The 27,658-nt window shown below is 37.1% G+C and overlaps 1 protein-coding gene across 2 annotated transcripts in view; it reads left to right on the plus strand.

The window, feature by feature from the left end:
• LOC121367941 (leucine-rich repeat serine/threonine-protein kinase 2-like) overlaps nt 1-26,042 on the plus strand; it is a 126,920-nt gene extending 100,878 nt beyond the window's left edge. Inside the window, exons 58-68 of one of the 2 annotated variants that reach the window (XM_041492406.1) lie at nt 2,234-2,341; nt 4,197-4,301; nt 5,214-5,315; nt 7,065-7,214; nt 8,823-8,995; nt 12,321-12,396; nt 13,696-13,865; nt 17,948-18,091; nt 19,340-19,515; nt 20,849-20,917; nt 23,666-26,042. In XM_041492406.1, coding sequence (XP_041348340.1) covers nt 2,234-2,341; nt 4,197-4,301; nt 5,214-5,315; nt 7,065-7,214; nt 8,823-8,995; nt 12,321-12,396; nt 13,696-13,865; nt 17,948-18,091; nt 19,340-19,515; nt 20,849-20,917; nt 23,666-23,796 — 1,404 coding nt within the window. In that variant the 3' untranslated portion in view covers nt 23,797-26,042. Of the gene's footprint in view, nt 1-2,233; nt 2,342-4,196; nt 4,302-5,213; nt 5,316-7,064; nt 7,215-8,822; nt 8,996-12,320; nt 12,397-13,695; nt 13,866-14,814; nt 15,477-17,947; nt 18,092-19,339; nt 19,516-20,848; nt 20,918-23,665 lie in introns of those variants that run through there. The other variant, XM_041492407.1, reaches the window with a different exon arrangement.
• Nucleotides 26,043-27,658: the final 1,616 nt, after the last annotated feature.

Genomic DNA, 27,658 nt, shown 5'->3' on the forward strand with positions numbered 1-27,658 from the left:
CCACACACCTTCAACAAGTACTCTGCCACTAAGTGCCTTGACATAAATAGCATGAGATAACCCACACACCTTCAACAAGTACTCTGCCACTAAGTGCCTTGACATAAATAGCATGAGATAACCCACACACCTTCAACAAGTACTCTGCCACTAAGTGCCTTGACATAAATAGCATGAGATAACCCACACACCTTCAACAAGTACTCTGCCACTAAGTGCCTTGACATAAATAGCATGAGATAACCCACACACCTTCAACAAGTACTCTGCCACTAAGTGCCTTGACATAAATAGCATGAGATAACCCACACACCTTCAACAAGTACTCTGCCACTAAGTGCCTTGACATAAATAGCATGAGATAACCCACACACCTTCAACATGTACTCTGCCACTAAGTGCCTTGACATAAATAGCATGAGGTAACCCACACACCTTCAACAAGTACTCTGCCACTAAGTGCCGTGACATAAATAGCATGAGATAACCCACACACCTTCAACAAGTACTCTGCCACTAAGTGCCTTGACATAAATGGCATGAGATAACCCACACACCTTCAACAAGTACTCTGCCACTAAGTGCCTTGACATAAATGGCATGAGATAACCCACACACCTTCAACAAGTGCTCTGCCACTAAGTGCCTTGACATAAATGGCATGAGATAACCCACACACCTTCAACAAGTGCTCTGCCACTAAGTGCCTTGACATAAATAGCATGAGATAACCCACACACCTTCAACAAGTGCTCTGCCACTAAGTGCCTTGACATAAATAGCATGAGATAACCCACACACCTTCAACAAGTGCTCTGCCACTAAGTGCCTTGACATAAATAGCATGAGATAACCCACACACCTTCAACAAGTGCTCTGCCACTAAGTGCCTTGACATAAATAGCATGAGATAACCCATACACCTTCAACAAGTACTCTGCCACTAAGTGCCACTAAGTGCCTTGACATAAATAGCATGAGATAACCCACACACCTTCAACAAGTACTCTGCCACTAAGTGCCTTGACATAAATAGCATGAGATAACCCACACACCTTCAACAAGTACTCTGCCACTAAGTGCCTTAACATAAATAGCATGAGATAATATGATAATTGTGTAATCATTTATTGTAAATCATGTGGGTAATAAATAGAAATTATTACATGAGCTTGTGTGTCGTACTGATTTTACGAAACAAGTGTCAAGATTTTTGTATTGCCCGAGAGAGAGTGAGGGTAATACATGAATCCTGACACGAGTTTCGTAAAATCAGTACGACTCACACATGAGTGTAATAATTTCTTTATTATCCATATTATTATTGTTTTTGTTTTTTTTAATTAAAAGAAAGAAAGAAAGAAATGTTTTATTTAACGACGCACTCAACACATTTTATATACGGTTATATGGCATCAGACATATGGTTAAAGACCACACAGATTTTGAGAGGAAACCCGCTGTCGCTACTACATGGGCTACTCTTTCCGATTAGCAGCAAGGGATCTTTTATTTGCACTTGCCACAGGCAGGATAGCACAAACCATGACCTTTGTTGAACCAGTTATGGATCACTGGTCGGTGCAGCCTGCCAGCCTGTAGACCGATGGTCTAACCACCACGCCACAGAGGCCAATTTTTTAAATTAATAACAAGGTCCATCTCCAAATGTTTCAACTAGAAGGTGATGATGTAATGACGTCATATTTCACATGCACAGTCTGGGCTAGGACTGGGGAAGCAATGTCGTGTTACGACGTTGCTTCCCAAAATACATCATTACACGTCAGTGTGCGATTTTGGTTTAAAAAATTTAACTGTCACAAGGACGCCCTATTTACAAATCTTTAGAGCCCACCACCAACTCAGCGAGCCCTACCACGCATCTCCAGTAGAATAGAAGATACACTAAATGTTATGCATGAAACCATGGAAAAGATTGCTATTCAAGACTGTGGTTTCCCATGATTTTGAGATATATGTTGACTGTGTCATTTCGAAGAATCAATGTAATTTGTACAAATAATTTTTACGAGCCATGCTGACTTGTATGCTAGCCAAGCTAGAGAGTACTACATGCTTTTTGCGAGCCTCGGGCTCCCAGACTCTCCTCAAAATCGCACACTGCACTTGTTAGTTATTACACGTGTGCTTTGTATGGTTTTGATTAACTCTGGTTATGTTGAACCATGTGGGTAATAATCTGTGTTATTCTTGTTATTCTTATATTCAGGCCGATGTGTTTGCGTTTGGGATTCTGCTGTACATCTTACTCACGGGAGGCTGTCACCCTCACGAGGAACTCAAGTCAAGAAGTGACATGGATCGGGCATTTGCTGATGTACGTACTCACACTGTTACCTGTTGTACTCATACTGTTGCCTGTTGTACTCGCACTGTTACTTGTTGTACTCGCACTGTTACCTGTTGTACTCGCACTGTTACCTGTTGTACTGACACTGTTACCTGTTGTACTCGCACTGTTACCTGTTGTACTCGCACTGTTACCTGTTGTACTGACACTGTTACCTGTTGTACTCGCACTGTTACCTGTTGTACTCGCACTGTTACCTGTTGTACTCGCACTGTTACCTGTTGTACTGACACTGTTAACTGTTGTACTGACACTGTTACCTGTTGTACTTGTACTGTTACCTGTTGTACTCATACTGTTACCTGTTGTACTGGCACTGTTACCTGTTGTACTGGCACTGTTACCTGTTGTACTGGCACTGTTACCTGTTGTACTCGCACTGTTACCTGTTGTACTCGCACTTTTACCTGTTGTACTCGCACTGTTACCTGTTGTACTCGCACTGTTACCTGTTGTACCGACACTGTTACCTGTTGTACCCACACTGTTACCTGTTGTATTCACACTGTTACCTGTTGTTTAGTCTTTAGGCTTTATTACATACCTATTCAATCTTACTATAGTGATAGAGACAGTTTCAAACTGTGTGATAAATGTATCTTGTATCACACATATGTGCGATCTGTAACAGAACTTGTAAATGGGGAATTAATACCCTTTTTATTTTTACTGGAGTTAGCGCCTTTTTGTTGCTGACATCATATATGATTTACAAATTACATCACACCGTGTTTAAAACATACAAGATTGCCGCAGAGTATGATTCTTAATGTCAAGTAAATCCATGATTTAAGAAAGTCTAGTTATGATATTAAATTACAAACACTTTTTGATAAAAAAAAATAAAAGAAGATACATGTATGTAATAAATACAGAACCTCACATACGTTGTTTTCGCTTCCTATTTATTGCACTAGAACATACCATGAGACCGCTACACAGTCTCGTGGTATATATTCTTACACAAAATAAACGTGCAATAAATATGAAGTGAAAACAACATGTGAGGTTCTGTATATATACAGAGTGAAAAGTGCGAATTAGATTTTTTGTTTTTTGTTAGTGTGTACATGATCTGGTCCTTCATGAATGTATCGTTTCACAACTGGATACCCAATTTTATATAGAATCTTTCTTATTTATGATCTGGATTTCAATGTTTATTCATACTAGCATTACTGCCAAACAGCTATATAGGGTTGTAAACGAATTGCCACACATATTTACATAGATTACAACTACTATTGTGGGTAGAATAATGAAAATACATGATGAAAAATGTTCAGGCCAGGTAATTTTTGCCTTAATTTGTGAATTTTCTCCAGGACTGGGGGAAGGGAACAGTTGCCCCCCTCCACCCCCTGTCTCGTACGCTTATGCACCTAATAGCTGATATATTTTTCATACTATGGTGTCATTAAAGGGACATTCCTTAGTTTGCTGCACTTTTTAAGATGTTATTGACTAACAGAGACTTTTCAACGATTGTAATTACATATCAAATATATTTTTCTGCATAAAATATTAAACATGTTTCTGATCGTTCTAATATTTGTACTAGGTTAAATTTCATTTTATTTCCTAAAATGAATTTTTTCGTACATACGAAATTAAGTTTGGGCTTCTTACAAATATTAAGACGACCAGAAATACATTGAATATACAGACACTGATATTCTAAACAAGAAAATATATTTAATATGTAAGTTTAATCGTAGAAGTATTTTATTAGTCGGAAAAATCTTACAACGCAACAAACTCAGGAATGTCCCTTTAAGCATAAAATATCTTCACTGAATGTAAATTTGCTTTACAATTTCAGAATTCTCCAATTCAACTGATCACTCAACGTGGAAAACCTCCATGGCCAGACATGCATGATTTGGTGAGGCAGTGTTTGCATCAAATACCAGATGATAGACCCAAGGTTAGTGAATTCAGTGATGTGAATTGTGGATAGTGACAGTTTATAGACCTGGGTCACTTTCTGCAAAGCGATCTTAGTGCTAAGATCACCTTAAGTGCATAACTATTGTATGCCCTTAAGGTGATCTTAGTATTAAGATTGCTTCATGGAACAGGGCCCTGGATAAGTTAATTCAGTTATTTAAATTGTGAATATTGAAATTGACAGTGTATAGACCTGTATTAGTTAATTCAGTGATGTACATTGTGAATAGTGCAAGTGACAAACTATATAGACCTTGGTTAGTTAATTCAGTACATGTAAATTGTGAATACTGCAAGAGGCTTATGTTAGTTAATAAGTGACAGTTCAGGCCCTTTTAAGGGCCCCCATGGGCAACCTAGGGAGACAATTCAACGCCATCTAGGTCTCCTTAACAAGCTATTCTTGGCTTACTAATCTTCCAAAACTATATGTAGCTCCCTCCTTTATTTTTTGGCGGACCGTTCAAAATTGCGCCTAATTTCCTTCTCAAAAATGCGCACCATTTCTCTTTGGCTTAATCCTCTGGGACTCAAAATTCCATAGCACCATACCACCTTCCACCTGTTACCGACCTCAGTCGGACTGCTGGTGCTCCCTTGCACCTGCCAGTGCATGCAGTCCTCCCTCCATCCCACCCCACCCCTTTCCTGTCCTGGAGCTGGCTGAGGTCGACACCTGTGCCCAGGACAGGCGTGCACTAAAACAGCTTGTTCTGAATGTGCACGTTAAACACTGACCTGACCTGACCTGACCTAATAAGTGACAGGCTGTAGACTGAGGTTAGTTAATTCAGTGATGTAACCAAATGTTTAAACACTAAATAGCCGTAGTTGAAAATGTGCTGTGTTGTTAAACATATATTATATATTCTTTTTTCTGTTCTTGTAGACTGATGAGATTGTGCAGCGACTGCGATCAGCTGAACTGTTTAGTTTGAAACAGTGGTACCCCATTTCAGTCGGGACAACCGTTGAGTGCATGACATACCAGGTAGTGTTTAGTACGGTATATATTTATTGAGAATGTCAAGATTCTGATGCAAATGTCGTTATAGAACTGGATACCTCTTAAAACACAATTTTTTACTTGGTTTTGGGGGTGTCCAGTTTAGAGAGGTTTCACTGAATATTACACACAGATATACACAGTACGTCTGGTTTTATCTAAAAAGACAAAAAAAGAGCAAATGTACCAGATATGTACTTTGTATTTAAAGACATATATATCTACTATTACATAAATATATGAAGGGGCAGGATGTGCCCATGTGTTATCCTGTCCGTGGGATGGTGCATATAAAAGATCCCTTGCTACTAATGAAAAAATGCAGCAGGTTTGCTGTCTACCAAATGTTTGACATCCAATAGCCGATTATAAATCAGTATATGTGCTCTAGTGGTGTTGTTAAACAAAACAAAGTTTAACTTTTAACTTTTGAATATATGAACAAAAACATACTGTGTTGTCATCTAAGATCGGGTCAGAATCTAATACACTCAGTAGACTGTTCATCTGAGGCGCTTATTAGTAATAAAATCAAACCACCATTGGTGAACCCAGTCTTTGAATTATTTTTTCTCTCTCTCCCAACCAGTGTCTCATGACTGGTATATCAAAGGCCATAGTATGTACTGTCCTGTCTGTGGGAAAGTATAATAAAAAACATATATCAGTAGCTGGGTTTCCTCTGAAGACTAGGCGGGACATAGGATCGATTCATGTCGGGGGCTATTTCTCGCTCTAGCCAAGGCTGTGGTATGTGCTGTCCTGTATGCGACATGGTGCATATAAAAGAACCTTTGCTACTAATGTAAAAATGCAGCTGGTTTCCTCTCTAACTTAGTACGACTATTATGTCAAAATTACCAAATGTTTGACATCCAATAGCCGATGATTAATAAATCAGTGTGCTCTAGTGGTGTCATTGAAAAAACAAGCTTTAATTTTTAGCATTTTAATTGATTAATCTATATTCATTAAACACACATTCCTTTCCTTTGTTTATTTGTGAACATTATCTCTCGGAGGTGTGAGTGTTAAACACACATTCCTTTCCTTTGTTTATTTGTGAACATTATCTCTCGGCGGTGTGAGTGTTAAACACACATTCCTTTCCTTTGTTTATTTGTGAACATTATCTCTCGGCGGTGTGAGTGTTAAACACATATTCCTTTCCTTTGTTTATTTGTGATCATTATCTCTCGGCGGTGTGAGTGTTAAACACACATTCCTTTCCTTTGTTTATTTGTGATCATTATCTCTCGGAGGTGTGAGTGTTAAACACATTCCTTTCCTTTGTTTATTTGTGAACATTATCTCTCGGCGGTGTGAGTGTTAAACACACATTCCTTTCCTTTGTTTATTTGTGAACATTATCTCTCGGCGGTGTGAGCGTTAAACACACATTCCTTTCCTTTGTTTATTTGTGAACATTATCTCTCGGCGGTGTGAGTGTTAAACACACATTCCTTTCCTTTGTTTATTTGTTATCATTATCTCTCGGAGGTGTGAGTGTTAAACACACATTCCTTTCCTTTGTTTATTTGTGATCATTATCTCTTGGAGGTGTGAGTGTTAAACACACATTCCTTTCCTTTGTTTATTTGTGAACATTATCTCTCGGCAGTGTGAGTGTTAAACACATTCCTTTCCTTTGTTTATTTGTGAACATTATCTTGGAGGTGTGAGTGTTAAACACACATTCCTTTCCTTTGTTTATTTGTGAACATTATCTTTCAGATGTGTGAGAACGACTTGACAAAAGTGTGGGTTGCCAGTGGGAATAACGAACACATGGAGTTGAGTCGGTTAAATCTCCAGACTCACTGTGGCTGTGTGGACCTACAACACAAACTGCAGGCAGCCTGGAAGACGTCCGCCAGTCCAGTTGTGAGTATAGCTTGGATCACTAGAACATTTAAAGGCAATATCCAGAAGAGTTTGTACCCATTAAAATGAAAAGTAGATTAATTCACTCACATACAGTCACATGTAATACATCATATGACCTAATTTCACAAAACATTGTAAGTCTAGTTTTGCATGTAAACATAAATCTACTTCTTAACCACAATTCTTAGTACAATAAATATAGTTTGAAGTACACATATTTAATTTTCTTTTGTCCTTAAAATGCTCCATCTTCGATAATGATGTAATTTTCTTCGTGAAATAGATGCCGAACACATGTAAATATATGACTAGTATAACTACTAGTCACATATGTAAACTTACAATGTTTTGTGAAATTGGCTCCTGGGTAGTAAAACAACCGCTGCAATTGGCTCTTAGAAGAAAAAGTAAATTGATACATACAAAATTTTATTACCTATATGGTTAAAAATATCTTGGTACATATCAAAGTGATACGTCCCACTAGAATGCCAAGTGGGACATAACACTTTTGACATCACATGATGACGTCATCGATTGGCGTACTACAACCTTACAGGAACGTGAACGAAACGAGATGAGTGATATAAATTAAGATCGATTAATGGTAATAAATAGGATATTAAACTTGTTATCATTTCGTATCATGTTTATGTTTATGCTAAAGCTCGTGACAATTGAAAATTATTTCACAAGGGACATAAACATGATATGAAATGAAAGCTCATTAATTTTAATATCCTATAAATACTTTATACTAAATATCAGATGACCAGAAATGCATTGACTATACATAATACCAATGGATACAAACTCAACAACTGCATGCGTAAAGGAATTGTAGGCCCTATTAAGATTAGCCTGCTTTAGTGGGACAAAAGTAAATAATACATATTAATTTGTTTTTCAACATAAATATATTTTTGGTGAATTATAGTTTTAAAAAATCCATTTATGATTCTGATATGCTATCAACATTTCCCCCCATCTTTATTCTCTAGGTGAATTTTGTATATAGCTTTATCATGTACCGTTACAGATCAAGTGTGATTTTCATGTTGATTTACCCATTTTTGATAGTTATGTCCTTTGAACTTAAGAGATATGAAAATTTGTTTTTCAAACTTTTTATTGCAATGCCTCAAAATACTGAGCTGAAATTGTGTGTATAGCTTTATTCTGTTCTGTTACAGATCAAGTTTGACTTTCATGACAATTTACCCTTTTTTTTACAGAAATATGATTTTGTTTTTTGACTTGTTTTGTAATGCTTGCAGATATTGAGGTGAAATTTTGTTAATAGCTGTATAATGTACTGTTGCAGATTAAGATTAATTTACCCATTTTTAACAGAGTTATGACCCTAAATTGTTGGGCCCAGTAGGGGACTTGTATTGCTTTAGCAGTACTCTCAGAATGCTTGTTGTAACTAATATGCTTTGAATATGTTGTCTTGTAGGGTCATTCTCTAGGTGAAGGTGGCATTCTCAGTATTTTGTATTAAATATTTTTAATAAATTAGTTTGCAACATCAGGAATTATGACAATATACTTAAAATCGCTTTATTATTCTAACTGATACCCTATGAACATTTTGTCTTGTAGGGTCGTTCTCTAGGTGAAGGTCGCATTCTGAGTATTTTGTCTGTGGACAGTGAGCACGTTCTGCTCGGTACACAGATGGGGAAAATCTCCGTGTTCGACACGGCCAAGTTCGAGGTCATTCACTCGACGATACAGCTGGGCGACTCAGTCATTTCTCTACATCTATGTCCCAGGTGTGTTAGTTATATATCATCATGCAGGGGTCATTTCTCTACATCTATGTCCCAGGTGTGTTAATTATACATCATCATGCAGGGGTCATTTCTCTACATCTATGTCCCAGGTTTGTTAATTATACATCATCGTGCAGGGGTCATTTCTCTACATCTATGTCCCAGGTGTGTTAATTATACATCATCGTGCAGGGGTCATTTCTCTACATCTATGTCCCAGGTGTGTTAATTATACATCATCATGCAGGGGTCATTTCTCTACATCTATGTCCCAGGTTTGTTAATTATACATCATCGTGCAGGGGTCATTTCTCTACATCTATGTCCCAGGTGTGTTAATTATACATCATCGTGCAGGGGTCATTTCTCTACATCTATGTCCCAGGTGTGTTAATTATACATCATCGTGCAGGGGTCATTTCTCTTCATCTATGTCCCAGGTTTGTTAATTATACATCATCGTGCAGGGGTCATTTCTCTACATCTATGTCCCAGACCCGTGTTAATTATCCATCTGCTTGCAGGGGTCATTTCTCTACATCTATGTCCCAGGTGTGTTAGTTACACTGTTTATATATATCATTATGCAGAGGTCATTTCTCTACATCTATGTCTTAGGTGTGTTAATTATACATCTGCATGCAGGGGTCGTTTCTCTACATATATGTCCCAGGTGTGTTAATGATACATCATCATGCAGGGGTCATTTCTCTACATCTATGTCCCAGACCCGTGTTAATTATCCATCTGCTTGCAGGGGTCATTTCTCTACATCTATGTCCCAGGTGTGTTAGTTACACTGTTTATATATATCATTATGCAGAGGTCATTTCTCTACATCTATGTCTTAGGTGTGTTAATTATACATCTGCATGCAGGGGTCATTTCTCTACATATATGTCCCAGGTGTGTTAATGATACATCATCATGCAGGGGTCATTTCTCTACATATATGTCCCAGATGTGTTAATTATACATCTGCATGCAAGGGTCATTTCTCTACATATATGTCCCAGGTGTGTTAATTATACATCTGCATGCAGGGGTCATTTCTCTACATCTATTTCCGAGGTGTGTTAATTAGACATCATTATGCAGGGGTCATTTCTCTACATCTATGTCCCAGGTGTGCTATTTATACATCAGCATGCAGGTGTCATTTCTCTGCATCTGCTTCCCAGGTGTGTTAATTATACATCAGCATGCAGTGGTCATTTCTCTGTATCTATGTCCCAGGTGTGTTAATTATACATCAGCATACAGAGGTCATTTCTCTACATCTATGTCCCAGGTGTGTTAATGATACATCATCATGCAGGGGTCATTTCTCTACATCTATGTCCCAGGTGTGTTAATGATACATCATCATGCAGAGGTCATTTCTCTACATCTATGTCCCAGGTGTGTTAATTATACATCAGCATGCAGGTGTCATTTCTCTGCATCTACTTCCCAGGTGTGTTAATTATACATCAGCATGCAGTGGTCATTTCTCTGTATCTATGTCCCAGGTGTGTTAATTATACATCAGCATGCAGAGGTCATTTCTCTACATCTGTGTCCCAGGTGTGTTAATGATACATCAGCATGCAGAGGTCATTTCTCTACATCTGTGTCCCAGGTGTGTTAATGATACATCATCATGCAGGGGTCATTTCTCTACATCTATGTCCCAGGTGTGTTAATGATACATCATCATGCAGAGGTCATTTCTCTACATCTATGTCCCAGGTGTGTTAATTATACATCTGCATGCAGGGGTCATTTCTCTACATATATGTCCCAGGTGTGTTAATTATACATCAGCATGCAGGTGTCATTTCTCTGCATCTACTTCCCAGGTGTGTTAATTATACATCAGCATGCAGTGGTCATTTTTCTGCATCTATGTCCCAGGTGTGTTAATTATACATCAGCATGCAGAGGTCATTTCTCTACATCTGTGTCCCAGGTGTGTTAATGATACATCATCATGCAGGGGTCATTTCTCTACATCTATGTCCCAGGTGTATTAATGATACATCATCATGCAGAGGTCATTTCTCTACATCTATGTCCCAGGTGTGTTAATGTTACATCATCATGCAGAGGTCATTTCTCTACATATATGTCCCAGGTGTGTTAATTATACATCAGCATGCAGAGGTCATTTCTCTACATCTGTGTCCCAGGTATGTTAGGTGTGTTAATTAAACATCATCATGCAGAGGTCATTTCTCTACATCTGTGTCCCAGGTATGTTAGGTGTGTTAATTAAACATCATCATGCAGGGGTCATTTCTCTACATCTGTGTCCCAGGTATGTTAGGTGTGTTAATTAAACATCATCATGCAGGGGTCATTTCTCTACATCTGTGTCCCAGGTATGTTAGGTGTGTTAATTAAACATCATCATGCAGGGGTCATTTCTCTACATCTGTGTCCCAGGTATGTTAGGTGTGTTAATTAAACATCATCATGCAGGGGTCATTTCTCTACATCTGTGTCCCAGGTATGTTAGGTGTGTTAATTAAACATCATCATGCAGGGGTCATTTCTCTACATCTGTGTCCCAGGTATGTTAGGTGTGTTAATTAAACATCATCATCCAGAGGTCATTTCTCTACATCTGTGTCCCAGGTATGTTAGGTGTGTTAATTAAACATCATCATGCAGGGGTCATTTCTCTACATCTGTGTCCCAGGTATGTTGTGTGTGAATTAAACATCATCATGCAGGGGTCATTTCTCTACATCTGTGTCCCAGGTATGTTAGGTGTGTTAATTAAACATCATCATGCAGAGGTCATTTCTCTACATCTGTGTCCCAGGTATGTTAGGTGTGTTAATTAAACATCATCATGCAGGGGTCATTTCTCTACATCTGTGTCATCTCACATGCAGCTCTGTAACATTGTATCTCTATGACTTGATATAATTAAGGGGGCTGGATATAACCCAATGGTAAAGGGCTGGCCTGATGTGCATTCGGTCTAGGATCGATCCTATCGGTAGGCCCACTGGACTATTTCTCGTTCCAGCCAGTGCACCATGACTGGTATATCAAAGGGTGTGGTATGTGCTATCCTGTCTGTGGGTTGATGCATATAAAAGATCCCTTTTAACTCAAAAAGTAGTGGGTTTCCTCTCTAAGACTTAATATCAAAATACCAAATGTTTGACTGCGAATAGCCATTGATTAATAAATCAATGTACTCTATTGATGTTAAACAAAACAGACTTTAACTTTTTGAACTAAATAAGAGTACCTACTAGAGTTTTCACAGAGTCTGTTTTTCAAGTTTTTATGTACATTCATGGTCTGATAATGCACATATCGTTTCCAGACAAGATGATCCTATGGTCCTAGGAGGCCTAGCAAATGGAGTCCTGGTGTTTTATCCACTGTCAGAACTTCTGCAGGTATGTTAATTACACGCTGCAAGTAGATGAGATATTTATTGTGAAGATGATAGACAAGTCACCAGTACTGCAGGTCATTAAAGTGGGAGGTCTTGATAGTATATACCCCCACCTTCACCCCAACAAAAGGAAAATTAGACCCCACATCATCAACAAACAACAAGAAACAAAAAACAAAACAAAAAAAGCTCTTCCCCCCCCCCCAAAAAAAAAGAAGAAGAAAATCCCAAGAAAAAAGATTCTCCTGTATATACAGTCCAGACTGATTCAAACTGAATGAAAATATCTGAGGACGTTTATCAAGTCATTTGTTTGTAGGGGCAGAATATAGGCCATTGGTAGAGTGCTTGCATGGAATTTTCCACCAGTATGCATTTAAGTCTGATGAGACCACACAATTTGTCCTTCTGTAACATCACTTCAGGAATCATGTATTCTACCTTAAAAGTGTTGAAATATAACCATATGTTAGACTTCAGGAATATACAGCTATCATGTATTCTACCTAAGTGTTAAAATATAACCATATGTTAGACTTCAGGAATATACAGCTATCGTGTATTCTACCTAAGTGTTAAAATATAACCATATGTTAGACTTAGGAATATACAGCTATCATGTATTCTACATAAGTGTTGAAATATAACCATATGTTAGACTTCAGGAATATACAGCTATCGTGTATTCTGTGGGTGTGGGTGTGGGTAATTTTTTACATGCTTCCATCAGAGAACTGTTCAAGCACGCCTGTCATGGGCACAACCTCTGACTTTCCCAGAGAGTTCTATCCATGACAGGGACATGTTTTCTTCCTGAGTGTTGGAATATATAACCACATTTTTAGACACCAAAATAGCTGTAGTTTAAGATGTGCTCATATATGTTGTTAAAGGGACAGACCCTAGTTTCAGCCCATGAAAATGCACCCTAAGTTTAGTTAATCTACAAAGCTGTAACACATTTGGATAAATTTAAAATTGAGTGAAACATGAGTCTCTGACTTTGAAGTGGTGAAATACCCTCTAAAAATAGACTAAAACTTAATTTCATAACTGTTACTTCTCAGACGCACATGCGTTTTTAAAAAATATAAAAAATGCATTTTGTGATATTAAAAACACCAGGATGACCAAAAACACTTCGAATGTATTGAAATGGATAATCTAAACAATAAAATATAAGTAAAGTATAATTTTAGTTATCAAAAACGGCTATAATAGTAAAAAATGTGCCTTAGTGTTTAAAAACTAGGGTATGTCCCTTTAAACAAACATTTGTTTAAATTAATTTGAATTGCAGAAACCAGTTCATTACCCCCTGTGTTTGAACCTGGGGAGCAAGCACGAGCCCATCAGGTGTATGGTACAAATGAAGAACAAAGTCCTTGCATCATGCGGCACTCGCATCTTCATCCTCAACACCAAACACGGCCTTGCTATTGAGAACATCTGTGACACAGTTGACAATGGGTAATTGTTTTTAAATGTTGGTAAAAAAAAAATCCAGACTGAGTTTTTTTTCATGTAAATATAGCATTTGAAAGCATGTTTTATATTCTGAATGGTGCATCTATAGAAATGGTATAAAAGTGACTCTATCAAAGTTGTAATTGTTTTTAAATGTTGGTAACAAATTCAAAACCTTTTTTTTAAATGTAAAGATAGCGTTTGGAAGTATATGTTCCATATTGTGGATGGTGCATATTCAGAATAGTATAAACGTTACTCTATCAAAGTTGTTATTGTTTTCAACTGTTGGTGAGAAAATCAAATCTCTTTTTGTTTTAATGTCAATATAGCATTTGAGAGTATGTTTCATATTCTGGATGGTGCATGTTTAGAAATAGTATAAAAGTTACTCTATCAAAGGTGTATGCGTCTGTTCATTTGTAATATATAGCATTATCAAACCTTGTATGCAAGTACATCTTGGGATGGTGGTGTGTTGTTTGGCACAAACTAGGTCACTTTGACCTACTTTTTATGCATTACTGCAAATTAAAGGAAATCTTTGTCTGGGCCATATCTTCCTTATCAATTCATATACATGTAGAATCATCAAACCATGAATGCATGTACCTCTTGAGATGGCAGTGTGTTGCTTACCATAACTAGGTCACTGTGACCTATTTCATGTATTACTGCACATTAAAGGAAATCCTTGTCCAGGTCATATTGTCCATATCAGTTCACATCACACCTTCAGTAAGTTGTGTGCTCCATCACACTCCTGACACATGCGTCATGTACCTCACTGGTACTCTTATTTTCCCCTCAATATCTCGTACAAAAAGGTTGGTATGATGTACAAGCCGACTCAACTGTAATGTAGTTACTTACTTACTTATTTAATCCTCTTCATGTGCAGTCACACATAAGGCCGACACCAAAGAATGCCAATGTTGTCTGTCCATTGCAGGCTTCATCACCTGGCCCCAACTCCACCCAAGAGCCTTCATCTCCCACTCCACCGATCTTCTCCAGGTCTCTTTGGGTCTTCCTGTCCCTCTCTTACCACCAGGGGTCCAGCGCATGGCCACTCTTGGGATGGATGTCAGTGGCATTCTGCAGACGTGTCCAATCCATTTCCATCTGCGGCGTTTAACTTCGAGAGAGATGGGCTGCATGCCTGTCCTTTCATGGAGTTCCTTGTTGGTGATTTTGTTTTGCCAATAGATGCGCAGAATCCTCCTGAGGCATTTGTTCTGGAAAACTTCCAGCATCTGGCAAATGCCTTTAGTGACCTTCCATGATTCCGCTGCACACAGCAGCACACTCAGGACGTTGCTCTTTATGTAGTTGAACCAGACAAAAATATAGATATATTGAGATAATGTCAGTCTCTTACAATATTCAGTCAATCTCGGGGATTTGTTTTGGTGAACTAATCAAAGTACAAATTTGATTTTAATAAAGATCGCTGACAAAGAATAAAGGTCTTTAAAACATTAATAATCCACTAATGTGGGATAACTGATAAATGTAGTTTCACTCTCATATTATTTAACACCCATGATGGATATTTTTAACCTGTATGTTTTGGAAAAAAAGTGTGCATAATACATGGGAAAATACGGTAATGTTTTTGACCACTTGTTTTGTATTAACCAGTGATATACAGATGGCTGTACCAGTCTGGTCAATAGTAGTGAGTTATTGTATCTACTCTCTATATAATTGTTTAACCCCTTGTTTTGTATTAACCAGTGATATACAGATGGCTGTACCAGTCTGGTCAATAGTAGTGAGTTATTGTATCTACTCTCTATATAATTGTTTAACCCCTTATTTTGTATTAACCAGTGATATACAGATGGCTGTACCAGTCTGGTCAATAGTAGTGAGTTATTGTATCTACTCTCTATATAATTGTTTAACCCCTTGTTTTGTATTAACCAGTGATATACAGATGGCTGTACCAGTCTGGTCAATAGTAGTGAGTTATTGTATCTACTCTCTATATAATTGTTTAACCCCTTATTTTGTATTAACCAGTGATATACAGATGGCTGTACCAGTCTGGTCAATAGTAGTGAGTTATTGTATCTACTCTCTATATAATTGTTTAACCCCTTGTTTTGTATTAACCAGTGATATACAGATGGCTGTACCAGTCTGGTCAATAGTAGTGAGTTATTGTATCTACTCTCTATATAATTGTTTAACCCCTTGTTTTGTATTAACCAGTGATATACAGATGGCTGTACCAATCTGGTCAATAGTAGTGAGTTATTGTATCTACTCTCTATATAATTGTTTAACCCCTTGTTTTGTATTAACCAGTGATATACAGATGGCTGTACCAGTCTGGTCAATAGTAGTGAGTTATTGTATCTACTCTCTATATAATTGTTTAACCCCTTATTTTGTATTAACCAGTGATATACAGATGGCTGTACCAGTCTGGTCAATAGTAGTGAGTTATTGTATCTACTCTCTATATAATTGTTTAACCCCTTGTTTTGTATTAACCAGTGATATACAGATGGCTGTACCAGTCTGGTCAATAGTAGTGAGTTATTGTATCTACTCTCTATATAATTGTTTAACCCCTTGTTTTGTATTAACCAGTGATATACAGATGGCTGTACCAATCTGGTCAATAGTAGTGAGTTATTGTATCTACTCTCTATATAATTGTTTAACCCCTTGTTTTGTATTAACCAGTGATATACAGATGGCTGTACCAATCTGGTCAATAGTAGTGGGTCATTGTATTTCATTTACACAATCTACTCTCTGTATAATTGTTTAACCACTTATTTGTATTAACCAGTGATATACAGATGGCTGTACCAATCTGGTCAATAGTAGTGAGTTATTGTATCTACTCTCTATATAATTGTTTAACCCCTTGTTTTGTATTAACCAGTGATATACAGATGGCTGTACCAGTCTGGTCAATAGTAGTGAGTTATTGTATCTACTCTCTATATAATTGTTTAACCCCTTATTTTGTATTAACCAGTGATATACAGATGGCTGTACCAGTCTGGTCAATAGTAGTGAGTTATTGTATCTACTCTCTATATAATTGTTTAACCCCTTGTTTTGTATTAACCAGTGATAAACAGATGGCTGTACCAATCTGGTCAATAGTAGTGAGTTATTGTATCTACTCTCTATATAATTGTTTAACCCCTTGTTTTGTATTAACCAGTGATATACAGATGGCTGTACCAATCTGGTCAATAGTAGTGAGTCATTGTATTTCATTTACACAATCTACTCTCTGTATAATTGTTTAACCACTTATTTTGTATTAACCAGTGATATACAGATGGCTGTACCAATCTGGTCAATAGTAGTGAGTTATTGTATCTACTCTCTATATAATTGTTTAACCCCTTGTTTTGTATTAACCAGTGATATACAGATGGCTGTACCAGTCTGGTCAATAGTAGTGAGTTATTGTATCTACTCTCTATATAATTGTTTAACCCCTTATTTTGTATTAACCAGTGATATACAGATGGCTGTACCAGTCTGGTCAATAGTAGTGAGTTATTGTATCTACTCTCTATATAATTGTTTAACCCCTTGTTTTGTATTAACCAGTGATATACAGATGGCTGTACCAATCTGGTCAATAGTAGTGGGTCATTGTATTTCATTTACACAATCTACTCTCTGTATAATTGTTTAACCACTTATTTTGTATTAACCAGTGATATACAGATGGCTGTACCAATCTGGTCAATAGTAGTGAGTTATTGTATCTACTCTCTATATAATTGTTTAACCCCTTGTTTTGTATTAACCAGTGATATACAGATGGCTGTACCAGTCTGGTCAATAGTAGTGAGTTATTGTATCTACTCTCTATATAATTGTTTAACCCCTTATTTTGTATTAACCAGTGATATACAGATGGCTGTACCAGTCTGGTCAATAGTAGTGAGTTATTGTATCTACTCTCTATATAATTGTTTAACCCCTTGTTTTGTATTAACCAGTGATAAACAGATGGCTGTACCAATCTGGTCAATAGTAGTGAGTTATTGTATCTACTCTCTATATAATTGTTTAACCCCTTGTTTTGTATTAACCAGTGATATACAGATGGCTGTACCAATCTGCACGATGGCAGCAGGACGTCACATATTCTTGTCTCACATACGATCACCCACGCTGCAAGTGTGGGACATCTACAAACAGCGCAAACACGACGAGTGCAACATTGCACAGCTGTTCAAGTGAGTATGCAGACAGAGGTCATGGTCAGTCAGGATCAGTGATTTTAAAAATGTACTAGCCACCATTAAAAATTCACTAGCCCTACTTTTCTTTAAGTTAATACAATTTTACTAAATAATAGTAATAATGAGACATGTCACCTAAAGAGAGAGATAGAGCTTTAAAACACTAACATTGGTGGGTTGGGGTGGGGACAGGATATTAATATTTACAAAATAGACTTAACTGCAACATTTGAAAAAAAATTCCACTAGCCATCGGGCATGGCCATAGTAGTTATTTACTAGCCTAATGTTGAATATCACTAGCCATGGGAGTGGGGCTACCATGATCTAGAAGCCCTGGTCAGTGAAAAATAAATAATTTCAGATTTCCCATAATGCACCTACATGGCTCACACATTTTGTTGTTGTTTTCAACTAAATTCCATGAAATTCTGGGGCAGGAGGTAGCCCAGTGATGAAGCGCTCCCCTGATGTGCCGTCGGTCTTGGATTGATCCCCATCAATGGGCCCATTGGGACATTTCTTGCTCCAACCAGTGCTCCTCAACTGGTGTCATAAAGGCTTTGGTGTTTACTATCCTGTCTGAGAGATGTTGCACATATAAAAGATCCCATATTGCTACTCGAAAAGAGTAGCCCATTGCATGATCTTTTAAGTGAGAAATATAAAAATAAATTATCAACTAATTTTCATTTACCGTAATTCCACGCGTATAGCCCACTGCACCGGATAAGCAGCATTAGGTAATAAAGGGTTATTGAGTAAAAAAGATAATCAGATAACCCGCTCCGACACATAACCCGCATTACCTACAACCTTTCCATCAAGTCCAGTGAGTGGAAAGAAAGGAAAACGTTATACAGCAGATTTTAAACTTAAAGTTGTTAATTATGCCGAAGACCATGGAAATAGAGAGGATGGACATGTTTTTGAAGTGGATGAAAAGTGTGTAAGACAGTGGTGAAAAAACAAACCTGTATTATCCGGTGCAGTTTACGTGTTGGTCAATATAAACAGTTCAATTAAGTTTTGACATACCATGCTTTTGGGTTTTTTATTTTGTCTCAACACCGGATAAGCCGCTTTTGACAATAAATGGTTATTGAGTAAAAACAAAGATCGTATAACCCGCAGCAACAGATAAGCCACAGGAGGCAGGTTTCAATGTTTTAAAACGTTTAGCCCTCAAGCTAATCATCTTGAACATATATTTTTGGGGACATTTTGCCCTTTTTTTTGTAGCATTGACAAGAATCAAGCAAGAATCACAGCTATTTTGCTACATGAAAGCCGAGCATTATGGGTAGGAACCGGCGGTGGTCACGTGGTTATCCTGGAATCTGCGACTCTTGCTCCTGTGATTGTTACGTCTCGTCACACCTCAAGTGTTCGTGGTTTAATGTGTATCATACCATCATGTAAGGATGTTTATTTGACAATGGTTGTTGCATACTTGATTCTTGTTCAGGGCCCTGTTCCATGAAGCGATCTTAGCGCTAAGATCATCTTAAGGGCATACGGTAGTTATGCACATACAACGATGTTAGGGCTAAGATTGTTTCATGGAACGGGCCCCGGGCCCATAAGAACGAGGGAAAGAGGGGAGACAAAATAATTGAAAGATTTATATAGTTATTGTGTTTAGTTTTTCTCATGTAAATACTTGTTAAATAATGTGTCAAAATTTGAAGTTAATAGAGAGCAAAGGTAAAATAAAATTTAATTTAACTATACCCGTTCTCGTCACACCACTAATTGAAGTAGTGTGGGATATGAGACTGGGAACTAATTCACAAACACGTTTTTGCATCTTCAAAATGTTTAGGAACCCATTCCCTTCAACACAATTTCATAACTGTATCAGTGATCACAGAATTTCTCGTTTCAGCCAGTGCTTCACAACTGGTGTAACAAAAGCTGTGGTATGTACTATCCTGTCTGTGGGATAGTGCATATAAAAGATCCCTTGCTGCTAATTGAAAAGAGTAGCCCATGAAGTGGCGACAGCAGGTTTCCTCTCTCTATATCTGTGTGGTTTTTAACCATATGTCTGATGCCATATAACTGTAAATAAAATGTGTTGAATGCATCGTTAAATAAAACATTTCCTTCCTTCCAATGATCACAGAAGTAAAGTAAGGTAACTCTTATTTGGACTATTTGTTTTATCACAAAACCTGAAATCAGTTAATTGATCAAATGGTTAAAGTGAGCCATGTTCATTGAACTGTGTTAATTAATAAAAACAACACAAGTAGCACAAAAATAATTTATTTTGACGACCCTATAATGTTTTATTTTTAGAACTGCCCGTGAATATTTAAAACCCCAGAAGTTGTTCATGTATTATTTACCTAGGTAACTGATTGTTCAGTTATGTAAATTATATTTATGTGAACAGTAAGTTGCAAACTTGACTACAATTAAGCACCCAAAAATCAGTCTAGAACAGCACTGAATGCATGTACACATGTATGTTTAGAGTCAGTTGTAATAGGGTCAAAATAAAATGTGTTTCTGGAAAAGTGCTGAAATGGTGTGTTTTTTTACCTACATATTAATATTATACCCCCCCAAAACAAATTACATTGAAAAAAGTTATGGTTGACATTTTATTTAGGTAGGGTCGTGTTTCCAGATCCAGAGAATTTTGCTTTAAAGACCTAGCAAACAAATTTGTAATTTTGATAAAGAGTGTTACGGTAATACTGATAGATAGATATTATAAAACTTCTTGTTTTTTCTTCAAAGGTCGTACCGCTACCTCTGTTGTTCTTAGCTGTGGTCTAGGATTCAAAAATGGACATGATGAAACGAAAGGTAAAATGCTCTTACACCTGCATTTTTAAGACAAACAGGCTTCATGAATTCGGCCCATACATTTTTTTTCCCTTTTTTTTTATATCCCACTGCCCCCTTTCCTTTCTCTCCTTTGAATTCCATATCATTTCTTCCTGATCTGGCAACTCCCCCTATCTTTCAAGTTTTTTCGCTGTCCACCTCCACATCCCAGTCCTTGTCTCTCCAACTGTGACAGGCGTTTGTCTCTTGTGGCTATCAGTGCCACACACCTGCCATTCCCCATGAGCTTTTAGCTGTGGGCTTAGTCTGACCACTTCGGGGAGTGTTCAGTAGTTACTTCTAGCATTGTTAAGAGGCACTTGTAACCACTTACTATACATCCCTACTACCTGTGGTTGTTAGTGCCGTGGGTCAGATCAGCTTTATTAGTGACAGAGGACGAGAATGCCAGGTGGGTGCAGGGAAATACAGAGACTGCACCCGTGGAGGAAGTTGAGACAGGTAGGTGATGGTGTGGACATCTCAGGAGATGGAGGAAACTGACAGAAAGGGTCGAAACAGATTGAAATCATGGGTGAAATTGGAAAGTTTTTTATGTTAAGATAATGAGAATGATAGGCAGAGGGTGATAGATGAGAAAGATGAATGAATGTGTGAGCCAGTTTTGACAGGATTTGAACCACTGTCGTCAGGTTGATTGTCCAGCAGCTTATCCACTTGACACATACTTTCTATCTTTTAACCTTACAGGGCAACCAGGGAGTGGAAACGAGCTCATTCAGTAGAGAGATCACCTGAGATGCTTGGGTCGTAGGATTGAACTCTCTTAGCAGACCCATTTTTTCCCCCCATTCTAACCAGTGTGCTACAACTGGTATAGCACAGGCCATGGGAACCAAAGCTATGTCAACATTACCAAATGTTTGACATCCAATAGCCGATGATTAATAAATCTATGTGCTCTAGTGGTGTCGTTAAACAAAACAAACAAACAAACAAACTAAATAAGGTCTACCATAGAAAGAGAAGGTGCACAAAAACAGGAAACATTTTGGCAGAATTCACCTGGTATAGAATTACAAAATGGTTGCCTCAACTGATTGTGCATATTTTTGTCGGTCGTTCTCCAATGATTTAACATTTTATTTTCTACCATTAAGTTAAATTATCTGGTATTGTGGGCATATAGTTGAAGGTAATATAAAATTTTAATGTTTATATTTCAAAGCAAGAGTTAAACCTTTTTGGCAGGAAGCCGCCAATATCTAACTTTGTGATAGAACCTTTAATTTAGCCATTTTTAAAACTGGTTATTACTTTGGTTCACCCCTACCCTGGTTTAGGATAGATCCAGGTGCAAATGCAGGAATTTGAGCAGAAGGGGTCTAGACTGTGGTGAGCAAAGTTCCACAGAAAGTGTATTAAAAAGAAAAGAAAATTTGCTTGAGTAGGGGGTGGGGTGGGGTTTAGACCTCCAACACCCACACCCTGCACACACATCTACAATCCCACTCATTTGAGACCTTTCAGTTTTACTCCACAGCTGGTATACAAAAATGCACTAACCTTTGTTTGAAAGAAGGAAGGAAATGTTTTTATTTAACGACGCACTCAACACATTTTATTTACAGACATATGGTTAAGGACCACACAGATATTGAGGGAGGAAACCCACTGTCGCCACTTCATGGGCTACTCTTTTCAATTAGCAGCAAGGGATCTTTTATATGCACCATCCCACAGACAAGATAGCACATACCACAGCCTTTAATATATCAGTCGTGGTGCACAGGCTGGAATGAGAAATAGCCCAATGGGCCCACCAACGGGGATCGATCCCAGACCAACCGCGCATCAAGCGAGCGCTGTATTGTTGGAAAATAAATTATACATTATAAAAGAGCTTTTGCTGCCAACTGATGAGAGTATACTAGTAGCATTTGTAGCAATGAGTTTCTGCTCTCGCCAGACCAGTTGTCAAAGTTACTGTATAAAAAATACTTACCATTTGTGACACCCAATAGCCGATGTGTATTTTTGTGCTGGGGTGGGGGGTGGGGGGTGGGGGGGGCGAGGCGTAGCCCAGTGGTACAGCGCTCACTTGATGTGCGGTCGGTTTGGGATCGATCCCCGTCAGTGGGCCCATTAGGCTATTTCTGGCTCCAGCCAGTGCACCACGACTGGTACATCAAAGGCTGTGGTATGTGCTATTCTGTCTATGGGATGGTGCATATAAAAGATCCCTTGCTGCCAATCGAAAAGAGTAGCCCATGAAGTGGCGACAGCAGGTTTCCTCCTTCAGTATCTGTGTGGTCCTTAACCATATGTCTGACGCCATATAACCGTAAATAAAATGTGTTGAGTACGTCGTTAAATAAAACATTTCTTTCTTTTGTGCTGGCGTGTCATTAAACATTCATTCATTCATTCATTAAACACAAAAACCTATAAATTAAACATATTGTATATTGAAATAATATTGTGACATGTTTTGTCCCCCACAAATATTTACTTCAGCACATATTTGCAACAAGTAAAGTATGCTGACAACTATTGGTTATCTGTAATGAGAATAATGAGTGCTTATAAATTTTGCAACTTGAGTTTAAACCTGAATGACACAATTATTTATATATATATATATATATATATATATATATATATATATATATATATATATATATATATATATATATATATACACATTTTTTTGCCAGTGTTACAGTATCCTACAGTATCATTAAACAAACATTCTTTTCCTTTCAGATTGTATATTTGTCCGTCCAGGTTCACAATACGGATGTGTTGCAGTGTGGGATGCAGATTTTCCACAGCTAGTAAAGAGTTTCAAAGAAGATGTCAAAAAACGACAGGAATTGGCAAATAGTGTTCCATAATCTTGTTCTTAAAATGAACACACTTGTTAAAACCACACACTCGGGGAACATTTTGTTTTAAAAATCTTGATTAGCAATATTTCTAGTCAACTGAAAATTGATTAGTAACTACTGTGTAATGTTTTAACATTGTGTTGTAAATCACAACGCGATACTGAACAAAATGTTCCCTGACACTGGATCACAATGTGAATGAAATGGATAATACAAATCCATTTATTTTGTGTGTGTGTGTATGTGTGTCTATATATACACACATGTATATGTTTGACATCCATGAGATGTTCTTTACATGTACATGCACTGTTATTTAATCAAATTAATGGGTAATTAATAATACTCACTACCATTACATATCATGTTTATTCCCTCGTAAAATAAACTACATGACATGTTATCGACATTATGTTTTTGCTGTACGTCGTCATGTTTGTTATGGAGCAGTCTGGTGTTATGAATGTCATCATGTTCATTTTATTATTGATCATTCATTGTTAAATAAATGTGTATTTTGTTCTATGAATCACTTAAAAAAAAAAAAAAAAAAATACATGATATACCAGTACTGCTATGAATAATCAAGTATACTGCTGTGGATAATTGAGTATCCAGCTATGGATAATTAAGTATCCTGCTATGGATAATTGAGTATACTGCTATGGATAATTAAGTATACTGTTACAGATAATTGAGTATCCTGCTATGAAAAATCAAGTATGGTGCTATGGATAATCAAGTATACTGCTATGGATAATCAAATATCCTGCTATGGATAATCAAGTAGGTGCTGTGTATTTTAATTTAATCTGCAGTCACTCTATATATTAGCAAGAGACATATCTAGATGTACTTTTATCCTAGTTATTGTACGTGTAATCGGCAAAGGAAGGTTGAAATTTGAACCTACAACATAACAATCCAATGTTAAAATATAAAAATAATGAATAACTTTAATATTACAGCAAAATAATGAATAACTTTAATAATAACAAACTAATCAATAACTTTATTTAATACTAGAAAATATATTATTTGAATAAGAACTATTTTATTTTGGTGTATAGATATTCTAGGTAACAAGGTTATATGTCACAAGATAGTCAATAAGCATATACATATATATATATACACACTGTATATACCTACTGGGTACTACTCTATGAAAAGGGTAAAGGTGTAGAATAAAACAATCCTTTTATTGTTTATTTATATAATACTGTTATATTTGTGGACCCATTAGGCTATTTCTCATACCAGCCATTGCTCCATAACTGATGTAACAATTATTTATAATCAAATATAGTGCTACGAATTTTGAAGTATCGTTCTATGGTATACTACAATGGATTATGATGCATACTACTGTGGATCACCATGCATACTGCTATGGATTTTCGTGTATAGTGCTGTGAATTTTAATGTAGAGTGCTATGGATTTTCATGTATAGTGCTATGGATTTTTGTGTATAGTGCTATGGATTTTCATATATAGTGCTATGGATTTTCATGTATAGTGCTATGGATTTTCATATATAGTGCTATGGATTTCCGTGTATAGTGCTATGGATTTTTGTGTATAGTTCTATGGATTTTCATGGATAGTGCTATGGATTTTCATGTATAGTGCTATGGATTTTCATGTATAGTGCTATGGATTACAATTGTGTATCATTATGCAATATATTTTTACATCATGATGTATACTGTTATGGATCGTGCTTAATTACATATAATCATGTGTGTTTCTATGGATCATGTTTAACTGCACATGCATGTATCTCAGCTATCTGTCATTATGTAGTTAAATACTATCATGTATTCTGTTAATTGTGTTTAGTACACCAGGTATACTGATACAGATAACCATATTTTCATGCATATGATATATACTGACATAGGTCACAATCTCTGGGTACATATCATATTTATGGGTTATAAATGTTTTCTTATATAGTAATGTGTATACCAATATGGGTTATAATATTTATTTACTTATCATGCATACTAACACTCATTATGATGTTTTTGTTACATATCATATATATAGAATACTAAACGATCTTGCCTGTCATGCCATTTTTATGAAATGAGCGAAGTGTTGGTATTTGACAAGCAAAATCAATACCAACACTGTTCACGTGTTTCATAAAAATGGTATGACAGGCAAGCTAGTTTAATATTTTATTTATTACAAACCAACTGCAAACAAGCCACAACAACAAAGTAAGCAGATGTCGAGACCTACTACACATTATTTTTCTACGAATTGGGTCAGCAAGTGATCTACGTCACACTAATATTACACTAGTTAGATATTTAGTGATTGTTATGACATGAGCAATATCTTACACGGGTGTGTAATAAATATTGATATTGGTTATGATGTTTTGTTACATATCATAAATACTAATATGGGTTGTCACACATCTTGCTTATAATCTTTATTTACATATTGTGTATTGTTATACAGGTACATGATCATCATATTTATTGTTATTGTTTGGAGAAAAATTATTTGTGAAATAACAGACATCAAAAACAAATTTTATTTTTAATAGTAAATTTACATTTAACCTAAAGCAAATCTCGGTGACTTTACAATTATTTGTTTTTATTCAGTGGAAACCAGTCACATCACATGCAGTGGTCAGTTAACAAAGAAAGAAATGTTTTATTTAACGACGCACTCAACACATTTTATTTACGGTTATATGGCGTCAGACATATGGTCAAGGACCACACAGATTTTGAGAGGAAACCCGCTGTCGCCACTTCATGGGCTACTCTTTACGATTAGCGGCAAGGGATCTTTTATTTGTGCTTCCCACAAGCAGGATAGCACAAACCATGGCCTTTGTTGAACCAGTTATGGATCACTGGTCGGTGCAAGTGGTTTACACCTACCCATTGAGCCTTGCGGAGCACTCACTCAGGGTTTGGAGTCGGTATCTGGATTAAAAATCCCATGCCTCGACTGGGATCCGAACCCAGTACCTACCAGCCTGTAGACCGATGGCTTAACCACTACGCCACCGAGGCCGCAGTTGTTAACAAATGATACCCCAAATTTAATGTTAAGAACTGAAGATGTTCCCACACATAATGTTACAAACTGAAATACAACATGTATGACAAAGCGGTGAGTGGGAGCTAAATCTGTGGATATAGTCGGACGTTAGTATCAGTGTGGGCGGGACATACCGCAGTGGTAAAGAACTCTCCTAATGCACAGTCTGTCTAGGATCGATCCCAGTCGGTGGGCCCCATTGGGCTGTTTCACGTTCCAGCCAATGTACCATGACTGGTATATCAAAAGTTGTGGTATGAGCTGTCCTGTTTGTGGGATAGTGCATATAAAAAGATCCCTTACTGCTAATGGAAAAATGTTGTGGGTTACCTGTGTAAGACTACATGTCAAAATTACCAAATGTGTGACATCCAATAGCCAATGATTAATAAATCAGTGTGCTCTAGTGGTGTCATTAAAGAAAACAAACTAACGTTAGTATCAATCTCTGCATCCAATAGGGACTGGAGATTTAGCTGTCTGCAGAGCACTCACCTGATGTGGTTAGCTTGTAAGATTGAACCTCCGTGGTGGACCAATTCTTTGATTGGATTTTTTCCTGTCCTAACCAGTACCCCACAATTGGTATATCAAAGGCTATGGTATGTGCTGTCCTGTCTGTGGGGGAAAATTGCATACAAATGATCCCTTACTAATGGGGAAAATATAGCAGGTTTCCTTTGAAGACTATATGTCACAATTAATTCACAAATATTTTAAATCCAGTAAATGATTAATAAATCAATCAATCTAGTGAAGCCATTAAACAAAACAAAGTTTTTAAAAAGTTGTAAA

This window comes from Gigantopelta aegis, chromosome 3, assembly GCF_016097555.1.
Source record: "Gigantopelta aegis isolate Gae_Host chromosome 3, Gae_host_genome, whole genome shotgun sequence".
NCBI lineage: Eukaryota > Metazoa > Mollusca > Gastropoda > Neomphalida > Peltospiridae > Gigantopelta > Gigantopelta aegis.